Genomic DNA, 11912 nt, shown 5'->3' with positions numbered 1-11912 from the left:
GCTTTGATGTCCCCAATGTCTGCTGCTTGACCTTGTTCTTATGAACCGCCGTCTTTGAAATTTTAAGGATGGAAGCAACCTGACGCTCACTGTATCCCTCTGCCAGTAAAGCCAGAATTGAACCCTTCTTTTTCTCACTCAAAACTTTCCTTTTCAACTCTTTTGGCATGGTCAATAGTTATTTTTTGATTAATATTACTTTTGAGGTACTATTAGCACTGTTTTTGCCATCCAGCTGGTCCTATTGCAAGAGGATAGTGATGACCACAGCAGTGGTTTTTATACTTTTCCTCGTTAAATAAGATTTGGTTCATGTGATCACCTAATCAGTACCTAATTCAGTAGAATGAGGTGTGCCTGTGTTGGAATTCAACAGACACTGGAATGGAATGGCTGTCATACATGAAGAAATGCTTATTTAAGAAAAATGTGCAGTGGTCTCTTAATTTTTTCCACAGCTGTGTATGTATGTATGTATGTATGTATGTATATATATATATATATATATATATATATATATATATTCACCAGTATCTAATAAATGATCTGCTTACACTTGTTGCACCTGTTACGCAGCAGGTGTGTCTCCTTAATTTGTTTTTACAGCACTGATTAAGGCATAAGGCCGAAACCTATGCAAAAAAATTATAATCTTTATAGCCCCTTACACTTTCAATTTCTTTCGAGAATGGATTAAATATATACTTTTTTTGCATTTCGGCCTCCCTGATTTATTATTTTCCATGGTTTTGAGTGTGAGTACCTTTGAACTCAACAGATATTTTTTCTCCTATGCACCAGCAGCCTTCCATTCTAGCCTGAGCGCAAACCCTCATGCTGAATTTCACCTGATAATGATAAAGGCCTATAGCCCACACACCTTGTTGGTGTCATTATCACAGCAGGTGGTGGCACTCAGGACAAAACAGTACAGAGTCTAGAAGTTGGCCCCAATATTTTATTCCATTAGAAAAGATCCAACAGTGTAGCTTTTGTATCATAACAGCTGAACAAAATCAGCATGGAATATTATGTAGTGATAGCGCACAGATTATGGGAAATTATGTGATATTATGTTGCCAAGGCAGGTATGCAAACAGACATAAGCTCTGTGGTCCATATCCTTGTGTGACACAGGGAGGCTGATGGATTCGGGCTAAGCAGTTTCTATGGCAACAGAGGAAGAGCGATGCAGCAGTAAACAGTGAGGTGGTGAGCCCGGAGACGATCACTCAAAAGGCTGGTTCCTCCATGCTCCTCTCACGCTCTCCCCTGTTGCGCCCATTATCTTGGCTACTGGTCACACTCTTTCGCCCATTCCATTGTCAAATCATTATAAGGAAGGCAGCTAAAGTATAGTGTATAATAGTCACACCAAGACATGTAAGTAGCCTTTTACGAATCGGAACGACTCATAGGAGCAGGAGCCTGTCTCCTGTTTCTGTAGCATGAGGCCTATAGGATGGAAAAAGTCACAGGCAGAGCGCACGTGGGTGATAGACCCATTTCTTTTGACGGCACCTGAGGTCACCTTTTATTCTCCATCCAACCACTTTTACAGCATCATAACTTTGCCCTTCGGGACAGGTTTCTTATATATAGGGCCCAACAAACCACTTTCCTTTACAAAACCAGTACAAATTATATGGCAGATGATCATTTTATTGGTATACTGTACAATTTGGATTTATAACAAGTTTAATTTTTACATTGATTGACCAGGATGCTACTATTTTTCAGAATATTTTTTCTCTCTCAAATGGCTACCATATGCACCAGAAATCTCTTTACAAATAGAAAAATACGAAACCACACACCCATTTGTGAGGGGAAAAGAAAGTACAATGAAAAACATGTAGGAGTTTATAAAGCTATAGTACTTTCGTAAAGAGAAATACAAACAATGGGGCAGGATTGATAAAGGCAGCATGAAATGACTCGAGAACCAAGCTGCCATAGCAATCTTGTAGCTCAGTTGGTAGAGCATGGCGCTTGCAACGCCAGGGTTGTAGGTTCGATTCCCATGGGGGGCCAGTATGAAAATGTATGCACTCACTAACTGTAAGTCGCTCTGGATAAGAGCGTCTGCTAAATGACTCAAATGCAAATGTCAAATGTACAGTAGAGGTGTAATTTCTATGGTTCTTTCAGATCTGATACCTTATTAGTATAGAGCAGTGGTCTGAACCGCAGATCAATTCCCAATATAATCTGCAATTTATTTTCTGGTATTAAAGGCTGTGACTGTACTATTGGCTACCATTTGAGGAGGAATTGCGTTACATGTATTCCCACAGCAGGTGCTAAAGGTTGTATTCACAGAGTTGTACGAAACATAAGCCACAATGAGGTTGGCCTATACATAAAAAAGGATGCTGTAATTGAGACGGAAACAAGACAGACATACAAAACAAACACTCATACAAACACAGAGTGGATGATGTTGCCTGATGTCTGGCTCTCAAACTGAGATGTCCAACGCTATCAACTACCAAAGACAGGAGGGGCAATCAGCCACACACAAACTGGTACAACTACATACACATTCACACACAAACTGGTACAACTACATACACATTCACAAACAAAAACATATACATGCACAGTTTTCAAACTGTCAAAAAGTGCTGTCTTGTGCTTGAACATTTAACGCTGTTGGTTTTCACACCAACATATTTTTTATCTGCATTGACTGCCATTTCAAAAGCAACAGAAACCCTGAAGACAACTGTCTTCATCACCACATACTAATGTAGGTAGAACAAAAGGAGTTAAGGCCACATATGGAAAATCAACAGATCATCTCCATTTATCCAGGGTAAAAAATGTGCCAGGGTAAAAAAGGTGAAAGAAAAGTTGCTGTTTGCATCAGATGTCATAAATGCATATCAAACCTTGCTACGTCAGTTCCCCTACACACCCAAGAGTACATTGTCCCGCTTGTCTGTTTCAAGATGATGAGGTGTGACAAGATAAGATGCACATTCCAGAAGCCCCTTGTCAGTAGATCACAGGTTGATGGAATATGTCCTTCCTCAGCAGGCATCATTGAACTCCAATCCTTTAGTGGTCTGAAGCTTTTCCAATTGGCTCCATTCTCTTCCGTTGATGGCCACCAGGGGGTAGACATGCTTAGGCCCTCATGTCCAGCTAGGCCACCCCTACTCTACTCATCAAAAGAGGGAGCCACTGCGGTGGAAGTGGTTCGAAATTACAGTAGTGTGCACATTTGGAAAGAAACTACAATAAAGGCCAGATCTTGGTTGTGTTTGAAGGATGAAAAAGGAGACACAAAAGCAGGCCTACAACAATTTCAAGTCATCACAATGCAAGAATATTCACAATTTGTATTACCCACTACGTTTAGTCTCTAATAGACTCCAATTATGGAATATCATACCTACTATAAGTTGTCTCTGATGTGCTCCTATTAGGCACAGGGAATTTGCACTCTCATTCTATCTATATAACATCAGGTCCTTTAAATCAGGGAGAAGGGTAGATATAACTATAATATAAAATCTGATATGATCCCTTTAAAAATATATATTTTAAAGTAATACTTAGGAGGAGAGCATGTTCTGTCCACTTGGAGAAAGGGTTGCAGTATCCTATTTGTCCTTTTGGGAGTGTAATTGTGGTTGTGAGCTCCATTATGCTCAGTCCCCACTCCTCTAAGGCCTGCTGTTGTTGAAGCTGGAGTTGTTGCTGCTGCAGCTCTCCTCATATGTGGGAGGGGGCTCTGTAAAATACACAGACAAACCAGAGAAACAGTCAGATTATATAGTAGGCCATTGTTCAGTAATCATTGATCATCATACTGACACAGAGGGGATTTATAGAATAAACTCCAGACAGGTCAGCTCATCTTTGACTGGGATAGTTTGTCATGCACAGGGGTGCTGTATTAGGGGAGGGGGGGGGGGACGACGACGACTCACCATGTGGGTAGTCCCAGGTGCTGTACTCAGGGGGGAGTATGAGAGGACAGGACGTGGGTACTGGGGTGGCGTTTCCCTCTGTGAAGAAGGGGATGGTGGCCCCAGTAGACACACAGAACAGATGCGCCGAGGTGTCATCGGCAGGTTGCTGGCTGTTGGGGGAAGCTACACCGGGAGCGTAGCTGAATGCACTGGGGGACATGGTGGGGGGCTGGCCGGATTGGTCCTGCTGGGAGTGACTCTTTGTGGGGATCTCCTCGCTGACTGAACCCCCTGCACCCAACACCTCCTCCAAGTCCTCCTCAGCCGGGGGTGCGCTCGGGGTAACCCCTCCTGGACCGGTGTTGGGGCTGATGGTTGTTGGGGCTGGAGTTGAGGGCATAGGTCGTGACGGGATCAAGTTGACAGCGATGTTCCCGATGTAGATGGGTAAAGTGACAACTGTCTCTGGGGACTTTAGTGATACCTGCAGCGGTCACAAGACACAATGTAAATGTGTTTATATATCCTGTCATCCCAAGATGATCCTTTAAAGCTCCAATGCAGCTATTCTTATCTCAATATCAAACCATTTATGGGTAAGAATTAAGTACCTTTGTGATTGTTTTAAATTAAAATGGTAAAAAAGAAACAAAAACAGCTTCTTAGCAAAGAGCAATTTCTTAAGGAAGAATTTTGCTAGGACTGTCTGGGAGTGTTCTGAGTGTGGAGGGGAAAACTGAAAACTAGCTGTTATTGGCAGAGAGGTTTGGAACTCTCTTTCTTATTGGTCTATCAACTAATTTACCGCCTGGTGATGTCACCAGGCATGCCAAAACTCCATCCCACCAAAACTGGCTGAAACTTCAGGTGGTCTTTTCAAACAGCTCTTACAGTAAAAGGGCATTTTCATAATTTTAGGGCTGTCCCCAACAACAAAAAAATCTTGCTCGACCAAGAGTCGTCTGTTCGTTCGACCAATCGATTGGACAACATTTTTTAATGTGTATTTTTTCATATATAGACACATCCTATGTGTTTTAATCAAATCAACTATATGCACTGAGCTTGTCTGATGCTTTAAGCAAACTGTTTGATGAAATCATTAAGACACACAAATGACTAGAGGGAGTCCGACCGCAATTGATTTGATTGTGCCACCTGTCTCAGAATTGCTGCACTGTGTTAAAAAAAAGACAGCAAGTGACTGTGACTAACACCCGTTGTCTCTCTCTCCTCCCTGCTGCAGCGACCACCATAGAACTTCAACAGTGTGTATCACGCTGTCCGTGTTGCTGGAGCTGCAACATAATTACAGCCATTTCTGACTGAAAAGTTGTTACCGAAATCCCTAATTTGTTTAGGAAAAACAGTCCCTCAACCCTTGCTCTCTTTATGTGACACATGTATGCTTCATATGCACGTGACCAATAGGGCCTGACCTATAGCATATCATAATCACATCAATAAATTGGTTATAACAAACTCTGAACATCGTAACACGTGACCGCAAAATAAATGCAGAGGATGTGATAAATAAACTCAAAGCAGGGGAATGTTTACTGGTTGCTCAGGAGGTAAAGGGGAAGATGTGTGGAATAAATTTGACTAGTTGTGGAAAATACTGGAGATCAAGAAAAATAAGATATGGAGCAAGCACTGCAGGTGCTGTTAGTTTACAATATACTTTTTCAGACTGTTTGGAACAATGTAAAGAACACTAAATAAATGATAAGCATACCAGAGTGTCTGTTGTCATTAAGAAAAGTAAAGCCTTTATTCCAGCAAAGACTAAAAACAGTCACATTCATTCAAGAATGCAATTTCTGAAATGGAATTGTTTAAGCCTATTTATTGTTTACGCTAATTATTCAATGGTTGCTTTGTTATTTTATTTTAAAACTAAAATGCTTGATTGCATTTCACATCATGAATGACTCATATGCTGTGTGATGACATAAATGATTGATTGATACAGCAGACTATATAAGTATTGAAATATAGGCCTAAGTAAATTATGGTATTAAGACTAAACAGGATGCACTCTTAGTCGTTATACAAGGCTGCTATACTAAGCCTACTAATGATAATGACATTACTTATTATTATAATGATGATCATAATAATAATAATAACAATAAGGAGATCAAGGAAAAAGGAGGGTTATTATTATTATAAATAATGTTTTTCTGACAATTTGGAACAGTGTAAACAACACTAAATAATTATAAACAACACCAGACAGGCTGGTCTAACGAAATAAAGTGTAAAGCCTTTATTACAGCAGAGCAGAAATTAAAAACAGCGGAATTTGTGAAATTGTTGTGTGAGGCTTGGTGCTCACTGAATCAGTAGGCTATCAACCAAACACTCAAACAGGCAACAGAAGCAGGATCTGTCTTATTTCTGTAGATATATATGGATGGTTTATAAAGCCAAGCACATTTAACAGTTAGGCGATTGATTATAGACCTAATTAATTTGGAGTTTCCTCTCTCACTTTTCTTAGACAATTAAGGCAAGGGTTGTTTTCTCGTCTCCTAACTCTGCTGCTGCCTCCGCCGCATTGTTCTCAACACCAATATGCTGGTTAACTTTGCTATTATGCACATAGCAACATGGTCTAGGAAAAGGCGGCAATTCAACAGAGCATTGATGTGTTTCAGAACCGCGGACAGTATTCAACGCAAGAGAAAGTGCATTTGTCATAAAATAATATAATCTTTATTTGTGTTGCACCATTGTTCTTACATAATATAACCATATACAGTATCTCACAAAAGTGAGTATACCCCTCACATTTTTGTAAATATTTGAGTATATCTTTTCATGTGACAACACTGAAGAAATGACACTTTGCTACAATGTAAAGTAGTGAGTGTACAGCTTGTATAACAGTGTAAATTTGCTGTCCCCTCACAATAACTCAACACACAGCCATTAATGTCTAAACCGCTGGCAACAAAAGTAAGTACACCCCTAAGTGGAAATGTCCAAATTGGGCCCAATTAGCCATTTTCCCTCCCCGGTGTCATGTGACTCGTTAGTGTTACAAGGTCTCAGGTGTGAATGGGGAGCAGGTGTGTTAAATCATCGCTCTCACACTCCCTCATACTGGTTACTGGAAATTCAACACGGCACCTCATGGCAAAGAACTCTCTGAGGATCTGAAAAAAAGAATTGTTGCTCTACATAAAGATGGCCTGGGCTATAAGAAGATTGCCAAGACCCTGAAACTGAGCTGCAGCACGGTGGCCAAGACCATACAGCGGTTTAACAGGACAGGTTCCACTCAGAACAGGCCTCGCCATGGTTGACCAAAGAAGTTGAGTGCACGTGCTCAGCGTCATATCCAGAGGTTGTCTTTGGGAAATAGACGTATGAGTGCTGCCAGCATTGCTGCAGAGGTTGAAGGGGTGGGGGGTCAGCCTGTCAGTGCTCAGACCATACGCCGCACACTGCATCAAATTGGTCTGCATGGCTGTCGTCCCAGAAGGAAGCCTCCAAGACGACCACTGCCTTGCTAAAGAAGCGGAGGGTAAAGGTGATGGACTGGCCAAGCATGTCTCCAGACCTAAACCCTATTGAGCATCTGTGGGGCATCCTGAAACAGAAGGTGGAGGAGTGCAAGGTCTCTAACATCCACCAGCTCCGTGATGTCGTCATGGAGGAGTGGAAGAGGACTCCAGTGGCAACCTGTGAAGCTCTGGTGAACTCCATGCCCAAGAGGGTTAAGGCAGTGATGGAAAGTGATGGTGGCCACACAAAATATTGACACTTTGGGCCCAATTTCGACATTTTCACTTAGGGGTGTACTCACTTTTGTTGCCAGCGGTTTAGACATGAATGGCTGTGTGTTTAGTTATTTTGAGGGGACAGCAAATGTACACGGTTATACAAGCTGTACACTCACTACTTTACATTGTAGCAAAGTGTCATTTCTTCAGTGTTGTCACATGAAAAGATATACTCAAATATTTGCAAAAATGTGAGGGGTGTACTCACTTTTGTGAGATACTGTACAATTTCAGTAGCACATGTCTTAGACTGATGGACTGTGCCATCCCCACAGCCTCCACAATGGATCAGTCCACCAATCAGACAGGTGTCTTGTACACCATGTTTTTTTGCTACTGCTCAACAAAATTAATCTCGATCGACCATCAGCCTATCGACCAAACAATCGACCAGTCGACTAAATGGGGTCAGCCCTACATCATTTTCACAATTTCACAGTATTTTTCCAACCTCATAGTGTGGAAATAGATATAAAACACAGGAAAATCACGTTTTTGACTGCACTGGGCCTTTAAGTACTGACAAAAATAGCTTTGCCATACTGTATTAGGAACAAGAGATTACCATAGTTATAATCCCTGAACTCAGTAAAGAGACCTCTGAGACTGAGCATGAATTACTTACAGCATACTACATCACAGGTGCATTGGGTTAATAAGAGGATTACAGCAGTATGATACTGTATGAGGAAAAGTGTCTGGTTTATATTACAACTACAACTGCTACAAGTCTGAAGTACCACTTGTGAACAACACTATTAATTGAGTGGATCCCAAAAACTGCACTTCATTGAGGGTGTTACTAACCTGGATGAAGTAATCGATCTCTATAAGGCTGCAGCCGGCCAGGGCAGACTGGGGGAGGGGCGGTACGATGATTTGCTCCCGCCACTCAGCGTGTTTCCCCGCCTTCACTCCCGCCCCCTCTACCTCTGCTATGGTCCGCAGGTCGAACACAGCCCGTTTGGTCTTATAAGTCACTTTCTGATCAGGAGAGAGTCATCAGAATGAAGCCCATCAGACCAACATACAGACCAGACAATACAGAGCAAAGCATCACATCACTTCTTAGAGACAACATACAGTATATCAGCATTTGCCCATAAACCAGTAAGACTATCTGTTTTGCAGAACAAAATAGTCAAAGGAACAACAGCACATGAGACATTAAAGAGGTCGTCGGGTACCTGTATGAGGCTGGCCAGCACACAACCTGTGTCCTTGCCTGACTTGTTGTGGATCTCAGTGGCTAGTCTGATGATCTGGCCTGGTGTGTATCCTCTCTGGTCACTGCAAGCCTTCAGCATGAGGGTGCCCGTCTTCACCAGGAGGTAGCTGAACTTCTTAGTGGTCACAGCATAACTGGGTTGCTGGGGAGAAGCAGTCATAGGAAGGATAAAACAAGCCATTCCAACGGACAAATGAACAGAGCAAAGAAAGAGAGAAATTAGAGCTGGGGGAAAGGAGGAGACCTCCCGTAATCTTTAATTAAAGACGAGATAGTGTTTGTACTGCGCTCATTACGCTGAAATCAAATCCCATAACTATCAAACTAAATAAGACATGATCAAATAAGTGGGCACTCTACGGGTGGTCCACTGTCCTCTTCAGACAGTATCTACTGTTCCAGTAGACAGTCTGTAGCCAAGTACTATATTAGTAATTCCGACTGCATAACAACACAATTTAATTATATTTTTGAGACGGTGTTGACTGGTCTTTACCTCAATGTCGGGCACTTGGTTGAGGTTGAGCAGGTTGAGTAGGTAGAAGGGCCTCTGGGCCTTGTAGTCCTTGGAGAAGCGAGGTGTGTCTATGACGGTTCTCACACGGTAAACAATCTTCCCAAAGGGCCCTTCAAAGGAGGTCGGGGCAGCCACTTGGTTGGGCAGAGAGAAATACAGCTATTAGACAGTGCAAGATTGACCACAGAAAGTTTAAGATTGTATATAAAAATGTACTAATGGAGATAAATAATTACAGCAGCGACATAAACTGCTGTAATTATTAACTACTACAGCAGCGACATAAACCAAAGCTGTTTCATTTCTTTCATAAAGCCTGTGCTGTCTGCAGGTGAAACCTATAAATGAGAATACGAGATTCTGACTAAAACAGAATGGTAGTCTAAAATGGTGGCTGGTCAGTGTGTGTACTTTATCAGAGAAGGGCCAGTCAGTGCTTGGTCTGAGCAGTGGGAGGCAGATAGATCAGATCAGGGGGACAGATACTCGGGGCTCCTAGCAGAGCTGTCACCAAGTGTCTGTGCTGATCTGTCTGAGCTGTACAAATCCCCTCCTAAGAAGACAGGAGGAGGACACAGTTTATTTACAGACTCCAGAAAGGACAGAAGATAGAGGAGGAGATGAAGGGAATGAGGAAAGGAAACTGAAGAAGGGAAAGTCAAAAATAACAACTCTGAGAGGTTGGATGGAGAGAAGGAATGGAGAATTACAGGATGAAGTTCAGGACAAACAGAGATAGATATGAGACAGGATGTATCAGATTTTTGGAGAAAAACGTCTATATCCTCAATCCGAATACATTTACAAAGTTCATACTGGGTAATATAAATGTCCATCTTCTGTTTTCAGCTCATGTCTTAAAGCACGACAGGTGCTGACATATTCTAATTGGAATGTATTGTGTCCAATGTCATGCTATGATTTACCCTTTGGCCTTTTAACTAAACACATTATTAGATATTCCTATGAATCATTGGAATAAATAGATGATTCAATATGGTGTATACAGAACAAACAGGTCTCTGGACTTCTCAATATTATCCATTCCAATTCTGCACTCCTCCTCATTTAAATGAGAATGTCAGTAGTGGGTGCTGCACAGGGTCATTTCCTGCTGTCAATAAGGATTAGTGAGGAGCAGCAGGCTGGATATAAAAGGCTTGGCAGAACAGACACATACAGGCTCATGGCCAGAGGGAACCCAGCACCAGGGGCACTTGTCTGACTGAGTCTATGGGCCTGACAAAAAGCTATTCTACCACTTCCTCTTCTCCAGCCTCCTCCACAGAACCAAGGGCTCTTGTTTTTAAGTCTTCACTTGTCAGTGTTTAAGTACATCCACCAATCCTCACAGCATGAACAGCAGTTTTAATGTAGCATCCTATTTGCAGGAGCTCTAGAGCCTAGATGTTAAAGCATCCCCTGTCAGCCCCTGACCCCAACAACCAGCAGGGGGCACTGTCACTGGGTCACGGGGCTCAGTGAGTCTGCCTGGATGATCCCATCATCAGCTCTGTAATTATCATGTCTTCTGCCTGTTCTGTAGACGACGAGGGCGGGAGGAACAGCGGGGGGATGGCGGGGGGATGGCAGGGGGCCCACAAGGAGCAATTAAACACTGACAGGACTAAAGGACTATATATAGACATCCCTCCTCACCCCACCGAGCCCAGACAGAGTGTAGCCTAATGGACAGACACTGCACTGTCTGTGCCCTCACACCTGCATGTACTCAAGTTCACAGTACAGTCAAAAGAATTCCGGAGAACAAGGAATAGCATTCTAAATGTCATGTGTTATGACACAAGGGCGTGTCTGTGGGGACACGATATGGCTCTCTAGGATACTGGCACTTGTTTGCTCTGCCTTTGTGTTAGTCCTTGGCCAGCGGTGACTTACATGGCCAACGTTGACATATATCACCCACTTAGACAGGAGATACAGTTGAAGTCAGAAGTTTACATACACCTTAGCCAAATACATTTAAACAATTCCTGACATTTAATCCCAGTAAAACTTCCCTGTTTTAGGTCAGTTAAGATCACCACTTTATTTTAAGAATGTGAAATGTCAGAATAATAGTAGAGAGAATGATTTATTTCAGCTTTTAGTTATTTCATCACATTCCCAGTGGGTCAGAAGTTTACATACACTTAATTAGTATTTGGTAGCATTGCCTTTAAATTGTTTAACTTGGGTCAAACTTGGGCCTTCCACAAGCTTCCCACAATAAGTTGGGTAAATTTTGGCCCATTCCTCCTGACAGAGCTGGTGTAACTGAGTCAGGTTTGTAGGCCTCCTTGCTCGCACACGCCTTTTCAGTTCTGCCCACAAGTTTTCTATAGGATTAAGGTCAGGGCTTTGTGATGGCCACTCCAATACCTTTACTTTGTTGTCCTTAAGCCATTTTGCCATAACTTTGGAAGTATGCTTCGGGTCATTGTCCATTT

At 42.3% G+C, this 11912-nt stretch overlaps 1 protein-coding gene across 1 annotated transcript in view; it reads right to left on the bottom strand.

Moving 5' to 3' along the window:
• Nucleotides 1-1649: 1649 nt before the first annotated feature.
• The window catches only part of LOC311127129 (arrestin domain-containing protein 1-like), a 45592-nt gene continuing 35329 nt past the window's right edge, over nucleotides 1650-11912 (bottom strand). Inside the window, exons 4-8 of the mRNA XM_084158893.1 lie at nucleotides 9442-9596; nucleotides 8905-9087; nucleotides 8525-8701; nucleotides 3942-4407; nucleotides 1650-3742 (exon numbers count right to left, since the gene is read on the bottom strand). Coding sequence (XP_084015019.1) covers nucleotides 3675-3742; nucleotides 3942-4407; nucleotides 8525-8701; nucleotides 8905-9087; nucleotides 9442-9596 — 1049 coding nt within the window. The 3' untranslated portion in view covers nucleotides 1650-3674. The remainder of the gene's footprint in view (nucleotides 3743-3941; nucleotides 4408-8524; nucleotides 8702-8904; nucleotides 9088-9441; nucleotides 9597-11912) is intronic.

Source organism: Coregonus lavaretus, assembly GCF_964263955.1.
Source record: "Coregonus lavaretus genome assembly, chromosome: 4".
Lineage (NCBI taxonomy): Eukaryota > Metazoa > Chordata > Actinopteri > Salmoniformes > Salmonidae > Coregonus > Coregonus lavaretus.
This window is presented reverse-complemented; position numbering and strand designations above follow the sequence as displayed.